The sequence below is a fragment of the Lontra canadensis genome, unplaced genomic scaffold, assembly GCF_010015895.1.
Source record: "Lontra canadensis isolate GAN:19392208 unplaced genomic scaffold, GSC_riverotter_1.0 scaffold21, whole genome shotgun sequence".
In the NCBI taxonomy this organism is placed as follows: Eukaryota; Metazoa; Chordata; class Mammalia; order Carnivora; family Mustelidae; genus Lontra; species Lontra canadensis.
Genome location: NW_022631015.1, coordinates 16545810 through 16572680, shown reverse-complemented (window position 1 = coordinate 16572680; position 26871 = coordinate 16545810). Strand labels below are relative to the sequence as shown.

General features: G+C 43.7%; 1 protein-coding gene across 3 annotated transcripts in view; it reads left to right on the top strand.

Moving 5' to 3' along the window:
• KIF13A (kinesin family member 13A) overlaps positions 1-26871 on the top strand; it is a 197838-nt gene that overhangs the window by 94209 nt on the left and 76758 nt on the right. For all 3 annotated transcript variants that reach the window (XM_032861617.1, XM_032861618.1, XM_032861616.1), the window contains exons 3-5: positions 7664-7724; positions 23801-23893; positions 24749-24929. In XM_032861617.1, coding sequence (XP_032717508.1) covers positions 7664-7724; positions 23801-23893; positions 24749-24929 — 335 coding nt within the window. The remainder of the gene's footprint in view (positions 1-7663; positions 7725-23800; positions 23894-24748; positions 24930-26871) is intronic.

The following is a 26871-nucleotide window of genomic DNA, read 5'->3' as shown; positions in this document are numbered from 1 at the left end:
CAGCTTCCCCCTTTACCTGGAATGCCTTTCCTACTTGCCTTCTTAATGATTATCTGTCAGAGTTTACTCCCAGCTTTGCCTTCTCTAGAAACCTGAGCCTTGCCCCACTTCCTTTACCCCCGTCCCACAGTGCAACTGTTCATCTTTGTAGGTCTACACTGCCTTCTGCATACCACACTCTTCCCTTTTCTTGGTGACTTCCCTCTATTTGAGTGTGAGGGATTGACAAAAGGGAGGCTCTTAGCTTCATAGATGCTTATGACCAAGACAAACCAGGTCTTCAAAGAGCCACCTCCCCAGGTCCCCTTAGGAATTCAGACTGCTGTGTAGAGTGGCACTTGCCCACAGCTGTTTCCTCCAGGAGATCACAAATTCCCTGAGATGGGGAGCCCCTCGGTGAGTATGAGCAGGAGCAGATAGGCTCAAGTAAGGGCTTGGAGTTCGTGCTGGCAACGCCGCTCTTGCACATCGCGGTGGTTGGAGATGGTCAGGGATCAGACAGGCTTCAGTGACCTGCTCTCCTTTCCGTTTTAGTCCTGCTTCTTCAAGGTTAACGACATTCAACTCCTCTTTTTTTTTTTTTAAATGACTCTTCTCATCTCTGACTTAGGAGAAAGCGATGAAAGGGAAAAGTGTTGAAACTTGGCACCCAGAGGAAAATTTCGACATGCTATGAAATAGAGTAATTTTGAGGGGGTGGGGTTCTGATTGAATTCTTAGAACAGTGCAGTGAAATGCAAACAAATTTGGCATTTGTCTTTCATATTAATTGTGGCCTTTCAACTCAGCAGAATTGAACAGTCGCAAGCCAGTATTTATAAAACTGGAGACATGGGGGTTTGCGAAGAGATCTTGGGCTCAGTTTCAAAGTTGATAGTTGCCAGGACAGGCTGACGATAGCAGCTGGGTCTGCAGATGTGAACAGTGGATGAATTGTGCAAAGAGAGGAGGGTGACCGTATAGAAGGAGAGGAGAGAGACACACTCCTTCATGGAAAGCAAATCACGTCCACGCAGAGTGGGAAGCCCTTTCAGCTCTGGATTTGGGATGTAGGGGCGGGTGCTTTGCATGGATGCTTTTGCTACAGACCTCAGAAACTATAGGGTCTCATCCACTCATGGCCATGTGGACTTTGTTGCCTTTTTACTTTCCTCTCTTTACTTTGTTAAGAAAATCAATCTGCCTACTGTGTCGATACTTGTAGGAAGTAAAGAATTCCACACAGTCCTTGTCTTGGGGGAGGTTGCAGCTGTCTGAGACCCTGACACGCTGAGAATGGTACCTGGTGCATTACAAACCCTCCCCAACTGGTAGCTGTAGTACTGTCTGGGGAGAGGGGTCTAGGAGTAGATACCGTCAGCGCTGATCATGGTAGCTGCTGGTCCTGCGTTATTGTTCTACGCCAAACCTCGTATTGGCAGGTATTTTGTGTAAATTCCCACAATCCCAACTGAATGTAAGATGGGTAGTTACTTCAGTAGAGGGTATATTAGAGAGGTTATGCTTTTGACTAAGATAGCACGGAGGAGGGAAGTTGAGGAAACGTTGAAGGAGGTGACCTTTGGGCAGGACTCAAAGAATGAGCTGTAGCTCCCTGGGCAGGGAGGTGAGGAGAGGGAAATAGTTACAGGAAGGAGGGACTGCCTCATGGGTCTACATTCTGTTTTCTTCCCTTTGCCCCTGGACTTTTCCACTGTCCTTTATATGCCCAGAGGATTTCTTGGTCATTGGTGGAAATTCCCAGAGCTGAAGATCTGACTGACCCTGGACATAACAGATGAATAGGGGACCCTGCTCCTGTCTTGTCAGGACAGGAGTGCAATCCAAGAAACACAGTCCAATAAACAGAATGTCTGTAGGGTGACACTGGTCCTGGCACTTCCACAGCTGATTGAGAAACGGGTCTTGGACTGGGTACGGTCATGGTGTCTTATGTGGTGTAGTGCAGGGGAAGGACCACACCAGCCAGCGTGCACAGCATGCACTGTTCACGGCAGCATTGACATGAGAAAACACAGAGTTGCAAGATCGTCCAACTAAAAGGTGGTTTGCCAAGAAGTTGCTTTACAAAGTAAATTCTAAGTGTTTTGTTTTTGTTTTTGTTTTTTGGTTTGTGGAATTATGGACAATAAAACGCTAGGAAAACCAAAATCTTGACCTCCAAGAATTAATAGTGTAGCAGAAGAAAGGGAATGCATCTCTAGTCTCTCTTATACACAGTCCCTCTCCACCCCCCACCCCCACCCCCGCACACGAAGTCTGGCCAGTCAGATAAGAAATTCAGAGTATTAAGTATCCTTAAGAGAGTTTTCATAAAGAAGTGACATTTGAGGGGTGCCTGGGTGGCTCCGTGGGTTAAAGCCTCTGCCTTCGGCTCAGCTCATGATCCCAGGGTCCTGGGATCGAGCCCCGCATCGGGCTCTCTGCTCAGCGGGGAGCCTGCTTCCTCCTCTCTCTCTCTGCCTGCCTCTCTACTTGTGATCTCTGTCTGTCAAATAAATAAATAAAATCTTTAAAAAAAAAAGATTTTGGGGAAAAATGTGCTCCCCCCAAGGATAATTGTTTTATGTTGTTATTTTTAGATAGACTATAAGTAAATAGAATACAGACAACATGCCTAATACATATTTGAGTTCCCATAGTACCTAAAATTGAGGGTGGCAAATAGGTATTTGTTGATTGCTTTGTGGATTAATCATTGTACAACTGGAGGACTTACTGGTGAATGCTAACTGTTAGAAAGGATGCATGGAAGGTAGTTGGGATTGCAGGTTCCTGCACGTTTGGTTTTTATGGGTCAGAAAATGACTACAGACCACATTTCTTAGAATGCCAATGCCTTCTGGTTCTTCAGGGAAACACAGAAGATTCTTTCTTGCATTTTTAAAAATTGAATTTTGTGGAAATACCATCAGAGATAGGACTCTTAGATAGGACAGAGTTTGACTGTGTTTCTTCCTGCTCCTGGGTCTATTGCCTCAGAGGATGTGTCACTCAATACATTTATTAAAAACAGCCTGTTGTGACTTTACTGGACGTTCAGGGGATCACAGAGGTGCAGGGCTAACAGTTCGAAGAGAGCTGTGAAGGTGGAACAGATACAAACAGCGGGCTGCAGGGAACTCAAGGCTGGTAGGAGTTTTACAAGTTGCAAGCCAAGAGGAAGGAGTGGGATTTTGAGAAGGTAGAGTAAAATTTTCTTGGAAACCGTGAAGACGATGGCTTTCAGATTTTAAAAACAAGTGGAGAGCATCTGTCCTTTTGACTCTGTACGTAATTAAAGGTTCATGGACGGTATGGGTGCCTTCACAAAAAATGCTCACATTGTGGACTGGCGCTGACAAAATAGGAAATTAATTCTTGGTTTCCAAATTTGATTTTTTAAGTCAGTTGTATGCGTTAAGTTCGCCATCCCCACGCTCTGGTTGGAATGCTAGTAACTTCGTAATGAATAGATGAAATAAGCATTTAGGAATTTTAATGGAATGATTTTGAAGTCTTCACGTATTTCTTTAATATAATGTGATGGCTTTGAAAACAGTGATTTTTTTTTTTTTTTAATTTGAGGTGGTTATTTTCTAAGAACTCAAGAAAATGGTTTTATTACCTCCTTTGACTTATTGGTGGATTTTGTATTGGAAAATCATAACTGACTGTAAGACCAAAGAAAACCATGTCCCCTTTCATTACAAACCTTTTGTGATTGAATTATAATTAAATTTGGCCATTTAAAGAAGGATAATAATTTGTGAATAGTGTATGGGACTAACAAGATTGTAGGAGTTTGGACTACCTAAGACAAATTATTTTGAACACCCTTGAAACTGTTTTAGTAACAATCATGAGAAATAATTGTTCTAACAACAAATGATTGTTCTAATCTCTGTGCAGATTACAAGTTATACATGATGTGGCCATACCTGTTAGCCACCTGAGCCATGGAATAATGGTGCCCACGTGGACCCTCATGCTCATCCTGTGACCAGATTTGTATTTGACCATTGAAGGAACCAAATTCTCTCAAAAACATGCATATGAGGGCTGCCTGGGGGGCTCAGTGGGTTAAGCATCCAACTCTTGATTTCAGCTCAGGTCGTGATCTCAGGGTCGTGGGATCACCGTTGGGCTCTGCACTCAGCGGGGAGTCTGCTGCAGATTTTCTCTCTCCCTCTCCCCCCCCAATTGTGCGCTAAGAAAAAAATGCATATGAAAATAATGAAACATCTAAAAATACATCTTGCAGTTAGATTTCTGCTGCTTCTTGCCAGTTCTCACATCTGTTCTGTGCTTGTGTCTGTATTCAGCTCCTTCTCCTGGTGTTATGGATATTATGTTTGTTTGTTGAGAAAATACTATATATGGTGACTGCTCTGTATGAGATCCTGACCCAGGCGCTATGAGATTCATGAAACATAGTCCCTGTCCACAAGAATCTCATTGTTTCCTTTGGAAGTAAGACCCATACACAAGAACTGAGGCATCCAAAAGAACCACGTGTGAGGGCGCCTGGGTGGCTCAGTGGGTTGGGCCTCTGCCTTCGGGTCAGGTCATGATCTTAGGGTCCTGGGATTGAGTTCTGCATCGGGCTCTCTGCTTGGCAGGGAGCCAGCTTCCCCCCTCCTTCTCTGCCTACTTGTGATCTTTCTCTGTCAAATTAAAAAAAAAAAAAAAGCCACATGTGAACTCATGCCACAGGACCTCCAAAGTCAGAATTTCATGGAAGGGAGGATCACTTGTCGCCTGCATTAAAGGAAGAAAAAAATTATAAGAATTTTTCTGTTCACTTGTCTTGAGTTTTAGGGAAATCGCTTAGATGTCTGCACTTCAGCCTTCTTAGTGGTAAATATTTAATAAAATAATAACCTATACTCCATGGTTTGAAGGATGGCCATTTTCAGATGCCTGTGATCAAAGGTTGTGAAATTCAAGACATAATTCAGGTCAAGGAGAGTTAAATATTTGGCAAGCAAAAAGCAGTCGGATCCTCTAGTACAGTCACAGGCCTTTTCTCCTCTGCGGATTGTTTTGTTTTGTTTTTTGTTTGTTTCATTTGGAAACTCTGCGGGGTTTTAACATTTGTTTGAATTTTAGGAGACAGATGCTTAAAGTGAAAACTTTGGTATCTCCCTTTTTATGAACAAAATGGACTTTATTAACTGCTAGAAGTGGAAGTTGGCACAGAATAGGAAATGATTGTTACTGAGAGGTAGACCCTCAAAACTTGGGGAGGAATTCATTTTATTTCAAGTAGCATTACTGCGAATGGAACTCTTAGCTTTCTCGCTCCATATGCAAAGTAGCAAATGGTTCAAAGTTGTAGGTAGGTATGAAAAATCAACATAGGGGGAATAAATGATTATTTCACTGAATATAGCAACTCCTAAGAGGAATTCATTGAGATTCTAGAGGAAAACCGTGAAGATACACAGAAAAATGGAAAATAGCCTCTCTGGGCCATTTAAAGGAAGGAGAGTTGACTTAGGTCAAAAGGAAGGGAAAATGTCCTGAGAATGGAACTTAAGTGTTATAAGATGCCATTAAAGGAAGGTTGTGGAATCTCCTTTTCTGGAAATCTTTGGAAAAAAAGATTGTCATGTCTCAGGACAAGTGCTGAAGTTCAGTGCTGCCCAGAGGCAGAAAGAGGAACCGGATTTTGCCTGTGTGGTCTCGAGTCATCGGAGGAGCCCTGAAATGCAGTAAATATTGCGCACTCTGTTGGCCGAGACTGCCGTTCCTTTTAAGCTTGGTTGCTATAAGACCAGAGCGAATAAGTGTGCATAAGTAGCAAAATTTGAGTTTGGATTTGAGATTGATGATGCAAGCTGTGCACACGGTACGTACCTGCTTCCATTGCGACGGCCTGCACATAGGGCTGGAACTGTTCGGAGCACAGTTCAGTCTTTTTAGGATTTAGAAGGTACCTGCTTTCTTGCAAGGTCTTACTGCCATTAATCATTCAATAAATACCATAAATAGCTTCTGTGAACGCTGTAGGATATAAGTATGAGTTGGGTGTGGTTCCTGCCTTCAAGGAACTTCATCTACCCCTGGAGGTAGAACGGGCATGCAAACCTGGTAAGTGGAAAGCAGGTTCACGGGCATGAGAGTGGCAAGAAAAAGGAGAAGCGGCATTGTAAGATTTCAGAGAAGAGACATAATTCCTTTGGATTTAGCCGAGAACTGTTTCCTGGGAGAGAAATGTGTCAAACTGGGCCTTAAGAAGTAGGAAGCATTTGGGAGGGTGTAAATGAGGAGGAGAACAAAGACAGGGGTGGAATCGATCCTCCCAATTCCAAGATACAGACAAGTTCAGCAGAAGCACGAGGAGGCTGGGGGACAAGAGCGGGCAATGCCTCGTCGTAGCCAGTCTCAAATGCCAGTCAGAGCTCGGGTTCTGTTTGCGCAGTGCTTACAGTCCCAGGAAATGATTAAGCATGGGAGGGTTCCTGTCCGTGGGAGGTCTGTAATTTGCTGTGCGGACTGCCAGGGGGAAAGGCTGTAACAGGGAGCCCCGGCCCTTTGAGGCAGAGTTTGCCAATGGGGTATACTGAGAAAGAGTAGTATCGAGGCATGTTAATAAATAGGTGTTACTCAGGAAAGGGTCTCTTCACTAAAATGAATTGGAGAAATAAAAAAGTTAAGCAATTAAGTGGGTTTCTTAGCTGGATACGTTTTCAGAGCCTTTGTTTTTCATGGAATATCTCCTGAAACTACTGTTTCTTGGAATATATTTCGGGGAATGTAGGCCTCTGCGCCTGCTAACGATGGCTGGAACCCGAGTGGTGGTCGTACGCACGGAAGCAGTGACTGGACGAGAATCCCAATGCAGGACACGACAGTGTTTCCCGACACGCAGTGTCATTCCGTGACTCTACAGAACGTGAATGCACCCGAGAGAGTTACTGGTTTGTTAACCAGACTTGGGCCAAGACGGCATGCTGAAACAAAGAGAGAACAGAGTCCGAGGTGGGCCTGTGGGGAGTTTGGAGCTTTGGCTGTAAGTGGTACCATCACAGGAAGCTAGAAGGAGGTGATTCAAATGCAGGTTGATCACTTTCATGTTACTTGGCCGTGGGCATCCAGCCAAAGGCTTTAGCAGATGTGGGAACTGTGGACTTGGGTGAGAAGTCATTGTTTTTGTTTGTTGTTCTTTTTCTTACTAAATGTATCATTAAGAATATTTTTTGATTGGGGCACCTGGGTGGCTCAGTGAGTTAAAGCCTCTGTCTTCAGCTCAGGTCATGGTCTCAGGGTCCTGGGATCGAGCCCCACATCAGGCTCTCTGCTTGGTGGGGAGCCTGCTTCCCTTCCTCTCTCTCTCTCTGCCTGCCTCTCTGCCTACTTGGGATCTCCGTCTGTCAAATAAATAAATGAAATCTTTAAAAAATTTATTTTTTGATTAAGATGTCTCATTGTTTGCATTCTGGATAAATAATGATTTTCCTATGTAACTTATTCTAGTACGGTAAGATAACCATCAGTTTAGTGCCAAAGCAGCTTTAGGATTAATGAAACAACAAAACCATAGTGTTTTTTTCCTAATCAGACAGTAGCAGGAACCCTCATGTTTATCAGCAGATCTTTTTTTTTTTTTTTTTTTTTTTTGCAGTCTGATTTACTCTCAGCAGTTAATTCATGTTCAATAACTTGTTCTTTCATTCAGGTATTTGCCTTCGATTATTGCTTTTGGTCCATGGATGAATCTAATACTACGAAATACGCTGGTAAGTTGGCTCTCTCTTCACTTGCCGTTTGGGCCTCCGTCGTCTTCGTCTGTTTTCTTTATTGGGCAGTTCTGCTTTTCCCATAAAACTCACACTCCCTTCTTTCCAGTTCCAGCATGTGGGTTTTGAAGTCAACAAGATTTGATTTCGGGATCTGGCTGTGCCACTCACTTGCTAAGAAGTCATGGACCGGTTGGTTCATTTTCAGGCGCCAGGTTCTTTCCCCGCAAAGGGGGGGTATTACTATCCTCACAGGTGTCCCAACAGTTAGAAATAATGGGGCACCACCTCTAGCCGGAAATGCTACCTGGTGTGATTATCACATGAAGAAGGGGTTTAATGTGCACGTCTTTCCTTGTCGCTGTTTCGGGAATTCACTGCTCCATTGAGGTAATCCAAGCTCAGATGCTGTGGGTTTCTATGTCCGGGGTCACTGCTGATACGACCTGTCCATGTCTGATGGTCCCTGGTGATGCAAACTGTCCGTGTCTGACCGTCACTGGTGATACGAACTACACATTTGCAGGGAAACACGACCACCCAGTCCCACATTTTGCTAGTGTTCCTCCGTCGAGGCATTTCATCCCTATTCCACTGAACACAGATGACTACTGATTTTAGTATTTGGTGAGTCTTGGCCCTTTTGAGGAATTCATCACAATTGCTTTGGCTCAGGAGGGAAGCATTTGTGTTCATGGAGGAAGTTTGATTCCTACCGTTTTGATTGTGTCCCCACTTCCTAAGAGATTGGGTTAGTCTTTATGAATGTTTTCTCCTCATTTCTACTTAGAAAAACATCAGCTGAAGGACTTTCTCATTTGCTTTTTAAAAAGAGTGGTGAGGGATGGATGGAAAGGAGGCAGGTCTTACAAGATTAGAAGTCAAAAGGAAATCACTTGGTTGTAGGGAATTCTGTTTCATGACAGCCTTTTCCTGGCCACATAAAGCAAACTTGTTGAGAAGTTATTTGATATATAATTTTTTCAAAAGTTAACAATCTGAAACTAGGAAAATTTCTTCTGTTGCTCACCGTGAGTAAATGAACCTTTCTTTCCAGACATCATTCCTGCACCTTTAGCAAATGTATTTCATTGATGTGAATAAGTACTTCTTAATGTTGGTTGTAATTAATTTGTCTTTTTATTGGCCCATTAGCACTTTAGACAGTAAATTCTACCGTGTCTAGAACAGCCTGCTTTGAGTGTTAGCACAGTGTGTATTTTGGTGTTGGGCGTGTGCTTTGGGATTTAAATAAACTACAAAAGTAAAACATTTCCTACTGTAACAGAACAAATGCTGTGGCTCTACAAAGCCCACTCTTTGTTCAGCTGACGTTATTCAAAATACAGCCAAGTAGATCTTCCCAGATTAGAACTCTGCTTGTGCGATTCTCAAATGCTTTCAAGGACTCCTCACCACTTGCAAAAAGAATCTGTTCTCCTTGAACTCCATATAGGCTCCTTTATTTTATCTCCTCAGCCCACCTTCCTCACGCTCTGCTCTGGGACTCCCCACCATCCATCCCACGCTCTGGCCCAGGGCTGTAACTCCTCTCCTATAACCGTCAGGGAGCCAGCAGGTCTCAGAATGGTTCCTGAAGATTTAGGAAACCCCTACAGTGTGTGTAGCTTCAGGGAAGCCCTTGAAAAATCACAAAGTTAGGTGGGAAGCAAAAGAATGCATAACGAATGACAGTAAACATTTTGAGGTAATTCTGAGTTAAAGTGTCTGTCTGACAGATTTTGAGTGCTAGAGAAAACCCAAGGAAGGGCATAATCCGGGAAGGGCTGAACAGAATTCTGAGGTTGAAACTGAGTTTCCTTTAGACGGCTTATCGGTGCAGAACAGGGGCTGTTGCAGTGATGTGATTAAAAGAATGCTTCAGGGAGGGTGTTTTTCCTCGTTGTGTCTTCTAGAATCACATTGTCCCTTATTACCCACAGAGACCATTCTAGCCTCCTGCAGTATATCACTCATATCCCTGAATATAGGACAAGCTTCTTTTTTTTTTTTTTTTGAAGATTTTATTTATTTATTTGAGAGAGAGCACACAGAGGGAAAAGCAGACTCCCCGCTGAGCAGGGAGCCTGTGTGGGGCTCGATTCCAGGACCCTGAGATCATGACCTGAGCTGAAGGCAGATGCTTAACCGGCTGAGCCATCCAGGCGCCCCAGGACAAACTTTTTTTTTTTTTTAATGGAAATAACTTTATGAGGTACAGATGATAAAATTCACATGTGAAACTAAAGATTTCTGGAGCTCTGCATTGCAAATTAGTATGTTCAGAAATATCTAAAGAGATAAAAATGATTTTTAAACTTAGAGCCTAAAACTTCCTACTTTTAGTGTGCATGATCGCATCAAATAGTGTGTTCCATTCAGCCGAGAAATGCAGCCCTGTAGGCTCCAAGAACAATGTCTATTCACAGAACACAGGGAGACATTCTCTTGTTCTTTGGACGGCTCTATTATTGTGCAAACCCAGTGACCACCTTAGCAAAAAGTAAAATTCTTGCTGGCTCTTCTCCCGGATTTGTTTGTATTCATTGTAAATAACCTGCCTACGAAATATATTACGGGAGGTTCGTCCGTTGGTTTCATACTGACTTGATTTCCTTTCTCTTCATTAAAAAAGGAATAGCAGTTCCTTCTCAATGGTGAATAGAAACATCGAGATAGAAGCCTTCATTCTCTGATGGGAAGTAGAGGAAATGTAAAAGGGGGAGCACGAATTTCCTGAAACCGACCTATTTGTCAGGCTCAATGAATAATGGCCTCATTGATACCGATGAAGAGGGCTCCCGGCGGCTCTCAAAACTTGGGGAGCAGAGAGGAGGAGGGGTAGTGCAGAGAGGGAGGCTTGAAGGCACAGGGACCGAGGGAGCCAAGAGAGGCAGGGCGCTGAGTTTCACGCGGTGTGTCGGGATGTTCTGTCTGTTTGTTCAAAGTGACCGCAGCACCCGTCACTCTCAGGCTGCCCGCTGGAGAAATGCACAAGTCCGTAGTGTGGGAGGGCGTGGCGGCGGGCTGTGGGCTCCTACGCCAGACCGCCCGGTGAGCCACCAGATCTCACTGCACCTCTGTTTCCTCAGAAAGAGGGTGGTAATCATTCTCATCTCATAGGGTTGATTTGAGGGCCGAGGGACCTATCCGGGGAAAGTACAGAAGCCAGTACCGGGCACATGGGAGAAGCTCTCTTCCTGTCTATCGTCTTTATCATGGTCACATTGTCGCAATCCTGAGGGCCGGAGCATCAGCCCTGGGGACAGAGAATGCACTAGAATTGAGGAGACTCGGTTTTGCCACCAGCTGCTCACCTTTACAGGGTCTTTATGGGGTTTCCACGTCTGTGGAAGGAGGAGACGTGGCCTAGGATGATCTCAGATCCCCTCTAGCTCTCTGGTAAAACATGAATCAGACATTTTATCCTGGCCACACAGCTGCTGGAATGGACTGTTCAGAGGCAACTCAAAGACTTGTTTGTTAAGCGGATTGCATTGCACTGAGTTGGGCTTTGAGATGTTTTGTATTTTAACTCTATTATTTCTTACTATAACCCTTGGGTTAGGTAAGCATAATCATGTTTGGCTGGCAGATAATTCTGAGTCTTGGAAGCAGAAATGCTTGTGCCAAGATGAAAGAAAAAAAACAAGTAACCTGCAAAGCGAGGCACCCAGAGCTTGGCATATTTCTGCATAAACTCGTGTCTTCTCCTGCTCTTTACCCCATATGTCCACACATGCAGACAGATCCACGTTTAGGACTCTAACGCCATTACAGTGAATACTGACGGCACTTGAGAGTGTCGTACCGATAATGGGCCCTTGTGAATGGTTAAATCACTACTGATTATAATTAAGACCTTCTCGATAATGAAATTGGTCCATGATTCGTCACTGTCTCAGATGTGCCGTGTTGGTAAATAACAGTGACCAATCCCCTTGGTTTCACTTTTCTTCTTACTGGGGGACTATCTCTCACAGATCTGTTTTTCTGTCGATCTTCATACCCAAAATGAAAACAAGTCTGGTGGGGGTACGGGGGGGCGCCTGGCTGGCTCTGTCGGTAGAGCACGCGACTCTTGATCTTGGGGTTGTAAGTTTGAGCCCCACGTTGGACATAGAGATTACTAAAAAATAAAATCTGTAACCAACTGAGCCACCCGGGCGCCCCCAAAATAAAATCTGAAAAAAAAAACACAACAAACCAGTGGGGGTGGCATATCTGGGAATCAACGCAGACACGAACATTTCCAGGCCCAGAGCTTCTCAACTATTGACTTAGAAATTATCTAACAATTCTCATCAGATGGCATGTTGCTCAAACTTGCTGAAGCCATGTGTTTTCAGGCATTGTTAATGCCCTGCAGTCCAGAAGAAAGGTTATATGTCTGATTCTTGTCCTGCTAGCCTAGCTGTGTGCTGTTCGCGTCCGAGCCGTGAGCCGTTGCGTGTTTGATTCTGTTCCCATGATGGGACATTTTATGTGCCCAGAGGTAGAAATAATTTCTCTTTCACACTGTTTAACAGAAGCCAGATTAGAAACAAGTTATTTGTGCATCAAAATTTATATTCTAAAAGCCAGCACTAGCCAAAATAGAACCAATATTTTAGCAAAGTTCCAAAATGCTTGTTTGAGCGTGTTATGTTGGTTCATTCTTTCGTTATTCAAGTTTATAAGAAACATTCAGCAAGTGCCTCACACAGAATAGTTGTTAGCTACTAGGTTTATCAAAATCACAGATGTTTTCTGTAGAGTTATGAAAAGCGGTAGTAGTTGATTCTGTGAACAGTTTGGTGAAATGGAGACTCATTATAAATGATGCATGCCATCTTAAAAGACACTTACAAAACCATCTGAATGCAGAGTTCTAGATTTTGCTTTCTCTTTTATAGTCTTCAACAAATTGTCATACCCATACCAAATCTGACAATTCTTTTGGTGACTGAGCCTTACCAGGTTGTTCCTTAAGCATCCGACTTCATTTTCTTAGAACCAGCAGCTGTCTTTTTCCATTTGTTAATGAAATTATGTAATGACAGAGAAGTACAATGGACATAAACTAGTTTAGGAGCAAACACAGCTGACCCTTTGTGAGAACATAGTTCAGCTGGTGGGAGTCCAGAGCACAGCCTCCCAGCTGGGGTGATGTAGGCTGCGGTGGGCACACCCCATTGTACTACCTTATAGATGGAGGAGAATGTTGGCCAATTCAGAAAATGGGGTCAGAGGAGACATCAGTGAAAAAAAACTTTTCTTTCTTTCTCCTTTTTTTCCCTTTTTTGGTATCACAAGAATCTTTGAGGTGTACTTTCAAGTTTACTCATGGTGGGGTTGTATTTGTGTTTGGTAAAGTGTGCCAAGTGCCCCGCATTGAGACCATTTCGGTTCACATCGCTGCCCTCCTCACGGACGTTTCCTTGCCCGGTGAGGTCATGGTGGGGGGCCTTGGCTTTTCTCTGGGTTAGGCCAGCTTTACTGGAGAGAAAAACTTTCCTGAAATAAATAAGCTAAGCTCATATTGTTAGATTCTTTTAAAAAGAGAGAGTGCGTATGTGCATGTGTATGTGTATATGTATGTGTGTAAATGTGTGTATAAGTGTGTATGTGTGTACGTGTGCATGTTTTGTGTATATTTGATTATAAGTGTGTTTGTGTGGTTTGAGTATGGGTTTGTGTAAATGTGAACGTGTTAGTGTGTGTGTAAATATTGGTATGTATATGTATGGTGTGATTGTGTGTGTGCTTCTCTTTTCTCTTCTACTCCTAATTTTTTTTTTTTTGAAGTAGGTTTCATGCCCAATGTGGGGCTTGAACTCATGACCCTGAGATTAAGAGTCCCGTGCTCTCGCAGCGGAGCCAGCCAGGCACCCCTCTACTCCTGTTTTTTTAATCCCACCTGGTCCCACCTTCTTACAGGCTTTCCTTTCTTCATCCCCATCTATGCCTTGTTTTTTGGCACCCAGAGACATCGTGTGACTTACTGAAGGGTGTGCAGAGAGGCGGCTAAGAGTCACAGTCGACAGTAGACTTGGGGACACTGGGTTCCCAGCCCTGTGCTCATCTCCCCACCTGTAGTAGCTCATTTAATTATCAGAACATCCCATCACGTAGAAACGATTACTGTCCCCATCCCCCCATGTTACGGTAAGGAAACTGCTTCCTGGGAAAGTGCTGAAAAGCAGTCGTACCGGTGGGTTTTAGGCAGCGACAATTACGTGTGAAGATGTTACAGATTCTCCTGTAGTCCCAGGCTGTTCTCTGGTCTCTGCCTCCCCTGGAAAGTGGCCGTGTGCGGCAGTCACGTTGCAGTGCTCTGGCATGGAAGCTGGCCAGCATTCTCCCTCCTGTCCCAGGTTCTCTGGAGTCCCGAGTGCCTATGTTTGGTTTGGGCTTTGCTCTAATCCCCTCTTGACTGCACTCCCCCCAGTCCAGAAGGGGTGTTGGGTCCCCATGTCCCTGTACCTCAGAGAACATACCAGACAGGGTGAAAACACCCTATGAAAGATCTCAAAAGACAGTCCCTCTCAGATGCTCGCAGGGCGGGTGGCTTCTTGGCTTCTCCCATCCCGGGCACAGCATCTGACCCTCTCCTCCGTGAGTCAGCCACCTCACAGGCCAACAAAAAAGGAGCTGAGTTTCACTGCCAGCTCATGACTCGTCCCAGCACTGTTGCTGGGGTAGAAACGTCCCTCTGGGTGAGTCACCCTGTGCCATGCACGCTGCAGGCGAGGCGCCCAGACTCTGGAACGCTGATCGTCCTTGGACGCCGCTGCAGAAAATGGCCCCGCGCTCTCCCTTTACCCTCATGGCCCAGTTTCTCAGGATCCTTTTACCCAGCCCCTTAATGGCACACTTCTGTAGCTGATTAATACTTAAATCCAGTGTCACCAGGTTAATCCTGAAAGGCTTCATTTTTGTATTGAAACTCTGCGTGTTTTGGTCATTTAGGTTGACCCAGGTTTAACTTCAGTACATGGGACAGTTTCTGAGCTGCCCCATTTGGGAGAGGGATGTGCCGAAGGCTGGTCCACGTTAGGCATGTCTCCCCACCGCACGTCTGTGTGGAGAGCCTGTCTGCTCTTGCACTGTCCAGGTGCTCTGCCTTGGACCTGGGCCACCTGCCAAGCCCGGACGCATCAAAATCACTGTGGCCATCAGCCCTGCTGAGAGGTGGAAAAAAACTTCCTTCCTAACAAGCAGACCTGGGAGTCCCACATCACAAATACTGAGTTCGGACTTTTTTTTTTTTTTTTTTTTTTTTTTTTTTCACTCTAACTCCAAAGAGAAAAGACAGGAAAGAAGGAAAACGGGAGACACTGAGTACACTGGTAAAATGTACTGATCATGTTGAACTCTTGAATGCTTTTCCATGTTCCTGCTTTAGAAAAATGAGAAATATTCCATGCATATGTCCTATTTGGCCCTCAATTGCCATGCTTGCTGTTTTATTCAGCCGTGATCTATACACGACTGCCTTGTTTAATGCAGATTGTAAACGAGACAAATGCCCCCCATTTTGTTCTCCCATTTCTTAGAGCACAGCCCACTGTAACTGACCCTGTACCTCTTCAGTAGTCAGGTGTGAGCACGTGAATGGTACGTGCGTTTTCTCTTCCATCCCTGGTTGGTCTTCTGTGCTTTGCTATCGGGCCCCGCAAAGAGCATCACCTTGGTTACCCAGTTCCCAACGCATACACATAACAGCTTTGAATTCATTGCTGGGATCCCCAGTAGGGACAGATGATGCCCAAGTGTGGAAACTCAGATCTGTATTATATATGTGACTCAGGGTTGGGTGGGTCAGGTGTTTAACTTCCTGACTTGCAGAAATTCCATACAGGGTCCTCTCCGCAATCATGATACTGTGTTCCAGATTGCTTTGGGCATGCCTGTGTGTTCAGACCTTTCCATGTAGTTATAGGTTTTAAGCATAAACCCCACAGGGGAAATTGGCATCTTCTTGGTCATGGTTAGTGAGGTCAGGTTTGCCCTGTGGAGTCCCTGCACCAGACACATGGGGCTGCCATGTGTGGAAGGACCACCTGCTGAAAAGCCACAAGCCTTTGGGTTTGACAGTGCTCTGGCTTTGCTTGGTTTGTCTGGGATAGAAGCAAATATTCATAGATCCTCCTGCTTCCCACACGACTTCTGAACTTTCCCTTAGGGGCTGGTGCACATTCCTCTAGACAGAGAGAGTTCATTCTGCTTGAGGCTGAGGTATGGGCAGGAAACGTGTAGGTGAAAATACTGCAACTTTTACGGGGTTCCTGATTCCCATCATCCAATACAAACAGCCCCATTCTTTTGCACAGTGAGCTTCAAAAAGCAGTTGGCAAGTTGGGTTTTTCCCCTTATGCTGGAAAAGGGGACCTCTGTGTTTAAAAAATAGAAATGAACAAAGCAGGAATCCTTCTGTCTCTCCTTTACAGACCACATAAGGGTCTTTGATATTTATTCTTCTCTCCATCACAGAGTGAAGTGTAGTTTGTGTTTCAGGGAGAAACAGTTGTGCTGAGGAGGAGAGGAAGCTGTTAAGAGTCCACAGGGAGCATTTTGGGGCTTCGGCTGATAGTCTGGCCTTTTTACAGTTGTTTCCTACCATCCCAGTGATGCCCTTGAAAGTTACCAAACCGAAGCACTGATTCAGTATAACCCCAGCCAATGAGTCCTACAGCTCAAAAGGAACCAGATAGAAAAATCATACTCTGTAGAGTATGTTTCTAGTCACAGTTTTATTGATAGGATTTATTGTGTTGGTTTTTACCCCCATGCCCTTCCGAGGTAATGTTATGAAAAAAAAGTAAATATTTTCCCTCCACTGGACATACAGGTTGGCATATCCGGTCCTAAATAATACTGTTCTGGTTTCCTCTCCTCACAAGCCCCAACATAACACACATAAACACACACAGACATACATGTACCCCACCACACACATGCATATACCACAACACACACACACACACACATCCCCATACATACCCTCGCGCAAGCCAACACACATGCACCACACATACACCCCCAACAGACATGTGTACACATATGCCCAGCACACATATAACCCCATATACAGCCAACACACACACGCACACACATGTACACACACACCCCAGTACATACAAAACATAACACCCCACCACCATATATTGGCTCTCTTTCCTCTATGAGAGTATCCCACCGTTATATTGGTCAGTAGAATTTTGGAAATGGGAACTAAAGTATCTAGAGAAATAACAGTAAGTAATGATTCCTTTAAAAATTTTTTCCTAAGAATAGACGTCTTTTCTTTTATGTTTGAAATTGGATTACCTCACAGAATTGTCCTACTTTAAGGAAAAATAAGTAGATGTTTACCTCCTTCTCTATGCCAGAATTAATTATAGTTGATTAAAGATTTGAGGGATGATATTGATAATGGATATTAACTAAAATATATTCTAGACTTATACTAACCAGGCACTGTGGTAAGTGCTTTATCTAGCTTGCCTTCGTAGATCATAACCTGCGACTCAGTAAGGTAGCAACTGTTACTCCCAATTTACTGATGAAGAAACCCAGAACTTGCCCAAGGTCACACAGCTGTAAGGAGCAGAGTTCACATTTGAAAATAAACCTGTAAAAAATAAAAACAGCAGACCTAGAAGAAAATACAGGTGAATCCCTATATAACGTGGGGTAATAATAATACAAAAGGATTTTGGATGCATAAACATACACTGTAGGGAAAAACCACAAAGGAAAAGATGAAAGATTTGAATATGGATAACCAAAAGCTTTTGCATGACAAAAACCAGCACAAGACCAAAAAGTAAATGCCAGACCAGGAAACAATATTTACAATGTATAATAGACCAAAGGTTAATGTTCTTAACATATGATGAGCATTTTGGGGGCACTGGGCTGGCTCAGTTGGAAGAGCTTGTGACTCTTGATCTCAAGATTATGAGTTCAAGCCCCACATTGGGTGTAGAGCTTCCTTCAGTAAGTAAATAAACACATAGATGTATGTATGGTGAGCATTTTTAATTAAAAAAAAATGACTAAACCAGTCAATTTGTAAAAATAAACCTAGAACCCAAATACTCCATTTGCTAAAGAATAAATACAAAGTAGGTAATCAACAAAGGAAAGGAAAATTGTGGTTCAGACAAAACCGAGAAGAATGATAATAGCCGTGTTGTGGAGGGGGCATTGGTGGAGGACACAGTAATTTGAGTTTTTGGAGCTTTGCCTGGTAAAGAGAATAGAAAAGTGCTCGGAGGTAAATATATAAGGATAAATATTGCAGAAAAAAGAAAAAGGAAATTATCTGCATGCCCATAATAGGGCTGATTGCATCAGTTAAGCATACAATGGAAGGCTAAGCAGCTGGAAAAAAAAATTAATGTTGATATAACTTTGTAGAGGTGGCAAAGTGTTCATTATTTCTTGTCTTAAAAGAGAGTAAATTTCCCTTGAGACATGAAGCCATAGTGACAAAATGTATCGCGGTCTCTCTAGAATCCGGTCCTGCTCAGAGCTGTAAAGATACATGAATGTAACAATAGATCTTTGTGTTCATCCTTTTATAAATTGTGCTTTGAGATAGTTGTTTAAGGATGGAAAGGAGATGAATTCTTTCCGGAAACACAGTATAATTGTTACTCTTTCATATTCTATTTTGTGTGTCCCAGAATATTTTCCTTTCCTGCTTATAACTAAAGCTTTATTAAATATGATAAATCTGGAGAATATTCTGTCAAGCATAACCGTAACTAAGAGAACTTGATTTTTGAAAAGCCTAAGCATATGTGTAATGGAAATCAGAGAGACTAGTTCGGGTTTTTACTGTGACATATATCCTGTTTTAATGTCCAGGAGGTTACCATGGGTGCCAGGAAAAGTGTAATCTGTCATTTTTATCAAAATTGTTCAGTTGGTAGATACATGTTATATTAACATGTCTATTCACATCTATCCCCAGTGCCTGATCTAACCAAGGGTACTGTAGTCTTTAGGGGCTCATTAGAATCTCAAACACAGTCATACTTTGATTAAAGTATAAACTCTAATGCAATTAAGTCTTTTTTTTTAAAGATTTTTATTTTTTTTAACGATTTTGTTTATTTATTTGACAGAGAGCAATCACAAGTAGGCAGAGAGGCAGGCAGAGAGAGGGAGGGAAGCAGGCTCCCTGCAGAGCAGAGAGCTTGATGCGGGGCTCGATCCCAGGACCCTGAGTTCATGACCTGAGCCGAAGGCAGAGGCTTAATCCAGAGCCACCCAGGCGCCCCTTAAGATTTTTATTTCTAAGTGATCTCCACACCCATTGAACTTGAACTCAGAACCCCAAGATCAAGAGTTGCATGCTCTACCAACTGAGTCAGCCAGGTGCCCCAAATATTTGAGTTCAGCAAACAATATTTTGATGCCTTAGTCCTCGTTAATGAGGAAAGGGGCCCCCAATTCAGTACGCTTTAGTCTGAGGACAGCTATGTCAGCATAGGAGTAACTCAGGACATGAAAGTGCCTGCTGTTTGCCAGGGACTCTGCTAAGATGCAACACCTATTTTTAAAGCTCACAGGATGCCTGGGGGCTCAATCAGTTAAGCCTCCAACTCGATTTCGGCTCAGGTCATGATCCAGGGTTGTGAGATTGAGCTCCACATCGGGCTCCGTGCTGAGTGTGAAGTCCGCTTGAGATTCTGTCTCCCAACCCCCCAAAAGACTACATAAATAAAATCTTTTAAAAAAAGGAAACTCACACTCCAGTGCTAGAGAAAAATGGGAAAGAATAGTGAAGTGTGATAAGATCTAGAGTTTGTAAAAACAAATAAATAAATATAACCTAAACAAAACCATGGAGACCAGAGGGGGAATGACTGATTCCTAGTGTCCGGCAGTGTGAGTCACCAGTGATGGGTGAGTGTCTCCCTTAACGGTCAGGAGTCAGTACAGATAGACCCAGGTCCTGCCACTCACTATTGGTGTGATTTGGGCAAATGACTCCCCTTTGGAACCGCAGCCTCCTTACAGATCCTGCTGGCCGTGGGGACTGCAAGGATTCAGTGATACAGAATATGTAAAGTGCATCGCTAGTGGGGCAGTTGATAAAGATTAATTCTCTTCTTCTTAGTTGCATAAATAATGAAAGTATACAGGTTTAAAAGGTTAATTTATCAGAGCGCCTGGGTGGCTCAGTTGTTAAGCATCTGTGTTTGGTGGGCGCCTGGGTGGCTCAGTGGGTTGGGCGTCTGCCTTTGGTTCAGGTCATAATCTCAGGGTCCTGGGATCAAGCCCCACATTGGGTTCTCTGCTCAGTGGGGAGCTTCCTTCCCCCTCTCTCTACCTGCCTCTCTGCCTACTTGTGATCTCTCTCTGTGTGTCAAATAATAAATAAAATCTTGAAAAAAAAAAAAGTGTCTGCCTTCGGCTCAGGTCATGGTCTCAGGGTCCTGGGATCGAGCCGCGTGTCAGGCTTCCTGCTGAGAGGGGAGTCTGCTTCTCCCTTTTCCTCTGCCCCTCTGTAGCCCACCCCTGCTCGCACTCTCTTGCTCACTCTCAAATAAATCTCAAAAAAAAATAAAAGGTTAATTCATATCATCTTTAGTATTTATAATAATTTAGACATAGGCAAAACCAATTTATTCTTATATTTTTATATTCTGGAGAATTCTTTAATCACTTGGTTTATTTTTTGTGCAATTTTAGTATATATATATCCTATCCTGGAAGGTTTTGTGGTTTTTTTCACTTGACAGTGTCATAAACCTGTCTAGCTCTGTAGCACTCATTCTTAGTTTTTTTGATCTTGGATTTAATGGTCTTTAGTTTAAAAAAACAATTTGGGGGCACCTGGGTGGCTCAGTGGTTAAGCCTCTGCCTTCAGCTCAGGTCATGATCTCAGGGTCCTGGGATCGAGTCCCACATCCGGCTCTCTGCTCTGCAGGGAGCCTGCTTCCTCCTCTCTCTCTCTCTCTACTTGCCTCTCCGCCCTCTTGTGATCTCTCTGTGTCAAATAAATAAAATCTTTAAAAAAAAAAAATAAAAAATAAAAAAAATAAAAAAACGATTTGTACCAAGGAAAAAGAAACATTGTGACTTTCCTTTAAAAGAACTGGAGGAGATTCTAGGTGGCTCAGTTGGTTGAGCATCTGAGTCCTGGTTTTGGCTCACATCATGATCGCAGAGGCCAGAGATCAAGCCTTGCACTGGGCGCCATGCTTAGCAGGGAGTCTGCTTCGAGATTTTCTCCCTCTGCACCTTCCCTCACCCACTTTCTCTCTCTCTCAAAAGAATCTTTTAAAAAAATAAAAGAATATGGAGAAAATAATTCCCCATACTTCCATCCTACTCAGCCTCAGGAGCCAAAGCTAGAAATACTGCATCTCACCACCTAACAGAGGAAGAGAGAGATTCCTAAGTGGCCACAGGCCCTTGTGGGGCCGTGGTCGAGCTCTGTCCACAGTGCTCCCGGCACTTGAGTCCTTCAGTCAACTCAAGTGCTTGCTTTTTTTCAAGTTACTAAATATGAGTTGAAATCATGAATTACGGGCAGGATGTTTGACCTGGCTGAGTTGTAACACGTCTTGTCCCCACCCTCCCCGCTTCCTGAGGGGCTGGTTAGCCAGGGTGGAACATCCAACAAGAAGGCTCTGTGCGTCTGCTTGTGCCGAGAGAGCCCGCGGGTGGCACTCGGGTCTGGCCGAGGACCACGGTCGGCTCTCACAAACCTGAGCACGGGCCGAGTTTAGCTCCCTGAAGTCTACGCTGCGGGCTCTGCTCCAGATTTAAGGCTGCCTTTCAGCATGGGCCTTGGGGGAGTACAGGTGGAATAGGGAAGACCCTTTGAGAGAACGGACGAGAACAGAGTGTTGATGTGGTGGGTAATAATTTTGACGTTCCCTGTTCTTCCCGGAGTGTATGTGTGCACATGTCTCTTCAGCCAGTCTTCACAACAGCCCTGAGCGTCTCGGAGTGGTTACACCCTTTTAAAAAATTCACATATTATGCCAACGTGTTTTGAACACCTCTTAGGTGCCAGGCTCTGTGCTAGATGTTAAAAGTCAGAATTAGAGCAGTAAGGTTATATGAACCTGTTACTGTTTCATCCAGTTCATTCTTCTTAACGTCCGTGCTCATCGATGGGTCTTTCTCTCACAGTGTTCGACACAGTGTATACCAAATACGCTATGTGTATGTCTTTTGGAACATGATTTTTGTTAAACTCAGGAACGTTTTCGAATTCTAGCCTTGTCTACACACACAAGTGCATTGGAATTTTTTTTTTAAACGTGGTGTGTAATATTCTTTTTTTTTTTTTAAGATTTTATTTATTTATTTGACAGAGAGAGATCACAAGTAGATGGAGAGGCAGGCAGAGAGAGAGAGGGAAGCAGGCTCCCTGCTAGGCAGAGAGCCTGATGCGGGACTCGATCCCAGGACCCTGAGATCATGACCTGAGCCGAAGGCAGTGGCTTAACCCACTGAGCCACCCAGGTGCCCCTGCTGTGTAATATTCTTGCATACGAAGTAGTCCCCATTTTCCTTCTCTCCTCCCTCACCAGTGGGCATTTAACTTGGTTCTGGTTTAGCGAATCAGAGTAATGCTGCGGGGGGCATCCTGTAGAGGTGTCCCTTGTGGAAGTGTCTGGAGGGTTGGGTGCCTCATTCTGGCTCCCAGTAGAGGCATGGTCGCTCGCTTCTACGTGCTGTAAAGGTTTTCAAATGGCTGTATTATTTATTCTCCCAGCAGATTACAAAAATACCTGCATTTCTTCAGTCCAGTGATATTGTTGCCAAAATGTTACGTTTTGCCAGCCTAACGGTTGAAAATGCTGCTTGTTTCATATTTACACATTTTTAAGGGCCCCATTGTGCAGCCACATGTCCCTGTGTAACAAGGGGCTGCTAAAATCAGATCCTGCTTTGCACAGAGGAAACGGTGCACCTGAGAGCTTACGTTGTGTTGCGTTATTTCCAAATGTAAATGGAATTGTCATGTAAGATTTAAAAAAAAAAGGTCCAGTCGATTTGGGTTTTGTTTTTTTGTTTTTTTGTTTTTTTCCCCAACGTTTATCAAGCATCTGTGCTAGGCCTGGGGATTACAAAGATAAACAGATTATAGTCTCTGACATTAATCGGGGGTTCTCATTCCAGGGAGGGAAGAGGAACCAAAACCAGTAGTTTTGGCAAATACTGTAATTGTGAAGGTTTGGGACTATGAGAGCACAGAGGAAGGAGAATATCATTTTAATTCTCTTAATGATGGGGAGTGAATGTGAGAAAGTCAGGAATTTCAAAGGGTAGTAAATGCCACCTTAACTGTTTAAAAAGATTTTCACACCTGGGGTGCCTGGGTGGCTCTGTCTGTTGGATGTCCGACTCCTGATCTCAGCTCAGGTCTTGGTCTCAGAGTGGTGGGTTCGGGCCCTGCATTGGATGTGGAGCCTACTTTAAAAAGAAGAAAAAAAAAAAAGATTTTCACAGCTTTCTTCTTCAGCCTGATGCTATGGACTGTATGGTGCATCATTCCAGAACCTCAGTGAGCTGTAGACAGGTTCACGGAGGAGAACTTGTCCTCGAACCCGGCCTGGGAACACAGCGGGGAGGTGCCTGTGCTCTACACACATCACCTCCGCCAGCGGCGAACGGTTTCTCAACCCTTGGCCTTCACTGAGCATTGTGCTAGGTGCTTACACGTACCCAAGACGTGTCCGACAACGTTCCTGCGTGTTGCAAGCTCAGAATGCAGATGGGGAGATAAGACCATTTATGCTTAATGATATTTTAATACCAGCTCATGAGAACTAAACAGAATTTAAACAATTCTTCTCTGTGGCCCCCTGATGATGGAAAGGAAACTTTAATGCCTAGAGAAGTGTCTGAGAGGGAGAGAATGGGTGGAATCGTGACCTGATCTGGGAACTGAGCTCTGAACACGTAGCCCTACGCATAGTAGGCACACAGTACACCTCTAACATCTTTGGATTGAAAGAATATTGTTACTAACTGGGACTCAGTTATTAATACAAATATGTCGAGAAAAATCTTTCTTTTCTTTGGTAGTTTTTTATTTTTTGTTTGGTTTTTAGGTCAAGAAGTGGTTTTCAAGTGCCTTGGGGAAGGAATTCTTGAAAAAGCCTTTCAGGGGTATAATGCTTGTATATTTGCATATGGACAGACAGGTAAGTGGCTGCTTTTGTTTACAGTCAATGACATTAAATGTGCATTTCTTAAAGTCTAGAAATAGAAAACACTGGGAAGTGACAGAAACATGCTTCTGACCTTGTGGGTTTCACTGAATTAGATGATCAAAAGTAACCCTCTTTTTGAAGGCTCAACGATTTTGATAATTGAGTAATTGAGCAAAGCTAGTTTCAGACTATTAAGTGTCATTTTCCTAAATTACAGTTTTAACCTGTATTTGAACTAGAAAAATAATTACCAGTTTCTCAGTATTAAAGGTTATAGTAAAAAGCCATAGAACGGCTCTTGGTATCCTCCCATGCAGTGGACCGACCCTGGGACACAGGCGTGCTGGTGGATTATCAAAACGGGACTGTGGGGCATGTGCTGGGAACATGCAGAGCAGAAGCTCCCTGGGGGCTCAGCTCTTAACCACAGCTTCAGCAAGAAAGTTCGAATAAGTCCCACCAGTACTGCCCGTTGTCCCATCACAGGACAGCTGTGAGACTCAGACAACAGAATACGTATCAAAGCATTTCCACAAACATTAAATATTTGGGGGGTTGAGTACTGTCCATGTTACTCGACAATGTATAGTTAACATTCACTATACACTCTTCTCACGAGTCTGTGTTCATAGTTGTTCTATTAGTAGGCATCCCTCCGTCGAGCTGGAGGCCATGAACGTTACAGAAGGAACGGCAGCCCTGCTGTCCGGGGGCATGGGCTTGAGGGCTGAGTTGGCTGCTTCTGCTCTGTGACCCTGGCGGATAAGTGTAGAGACCTCGTCATGTGGAAGCATTATGTTTCACTCCCTCTGTTGTCCTCCTTCCTTTCTGCTTGGCCTTCTGCAGGTTCAGGAAAATCCTTCTCCATGATGGGCAGTGCTGAGCAGCTGGGCCTCATTCCAAGGCTCTGCTGTGCGTTATTTAAAAGGATCTCTCTAGAGCAAAATGAGTCACAGACCTTTAAAGTCGAAGTGTCCTATATGGAAATTTATAATGAGAAAGTTCGGGATCTTTTAGACCCCAAAGGGTAAGTTAGTGGTTGAAATTAAGCTTGTCATGGGAGTAATAATTATAAATAATCCTTATATGAAAACTGCAAGTGAATATATTTATTCAGTTACTACCGTGGTTTCAGTTCATTCACTGAGAAGTCTTCTGCTTCTCAGAGCCTGCTGGTATACCCAAGACCTGTAGTTTACCCTATATTCATGAATAAAGTTGCTTACATATGCCATTTAAAAAGATTTTTTTACTATCGGTGTTATTTTTGGTACCGTGGCTTGTTCATAAAAATCGAGTTAAGAAGGACGCAGTCGTCCTCCGATTCATATTGGAAGGCAGCAGCTGTAAATCAGAGGTGAGAACTAGAAGGGTTAAAAGAACCGAGCCTGGAAAAGCATCCTCTTCCTGGGCTGTGCACTTGAATCACGCTGGGGGCTTTTGAAGGATACACTGGCCTGAGCCCCACCCATAGAAACCATGATTCAGTGGACCCAAGGGGAATCCCAGGCATGGGTGTTTTTTAAAAACTAGGTGATAAAAACCAGATGAATTTGATTCATAGAGGGAGAAGGCCATTTACTTATTTTTTAATTGAAAATTTTTTTGCTGATTTCCAAATAATACATAGAGAAAATTTAGAGGATAGGCGTCGTGTAAGAAGAAATAAAAATAACCAATAATCCCAGTACTCAAAAGTAACCATTGTTAGTACTTTGGTGCATTGTGATCCTGTGTTTGCAGTCTGTGGAGGGATGTGTGTGTTGAGGTCGTTCTCAAAATACAGTTCAGCATGCTGAATTATTTTTAAACACTTTTAGCACCTGTGTAGTCAAGGGTATCATCATAAGATCAGAATTGTCAGAGACAAGGAAATGAACCAATCAGGGGGAAATGCTTACATTGACTTTAAAGTTATTAACTATTTGCCTATGAAAGAATATTTATAATACATGTAAGATACAAAGAATAATAAAATGGTCCTACCATTTGGCTTAATAAATGGAACATGTCCAGTATTTTTGAAGCCCTGTCTGATTCTCTCGGATTCCATTCCATTCCCTACCCCTCCCCAAGGTAACCACAATGATGAGTTTTATGTTTCTCATTATCTTCATCCTCCTTAGAGCTTACACAGAATTTTGCACAGTTCTAAATTTTGTGTGAGGGACATCATAGTATATAAGTCCTTTGTTGACTTACTGTTTTCCTCTTGACGATTCATTCGTCCTGATGTGTGAAGTAACAATGCATTCATTTTTACTGCTGTTTGCAGCTTTGTTGTATGTTCTTACCCTCATCTATCTCGTCTCCTGTCACTTGTGCGGTTTCCGCTTTCTACGGCTACGGTGCTGCCCTGAGCATTCTTGCACAGTTCTCTGCATGTGCAAATGTAGGAGTTCCTAGGGAGTACATCTGTGGGCAACAAGGTACTGAGTCTTTGGCTTTAGGAGGTCCTGCCAAACTGTCTTCCAAAGGACTCGTACCAGTTCACAGCCCCCCCGCCCCCCGCAGCGTACAGGAATGCCCTGTGTTAGACAGCATCACAAGCACCTGACACTGTGCTGGGTTAACTTTCTCTGGCTCCAGAATAGTATGCAGGAGTCTCTGGTTGTGCCTGCCGAGTGAGTGGAGTCTCAGACCCATGTGCACCCTGCTAGCTCTCTTGAAGATGGGCACTTGATCTGCCCCCGTTTAGAGTACACAAATTGCTCATTGTCATATTGAATTCTTCATCCATAAAGGCAGGAAAACCTACTTTGTAGGTTTCTATGAGATTTAAGTGGGATAACTGAAAAGTTCTTAGGAGCAGTGCCACAACTTTGGGAAGAGCTCAGTGCTTCCGAGTTCCCTTTGTCCACACTCGAGTGACGCCAGACATTGATACTTGATTTAAAAGGTGATTAACAGCCGATGCAGTGGAAAAGGTGACAGATGTAATACAGAGTCTCAGTTTTCTATTAGTTTTC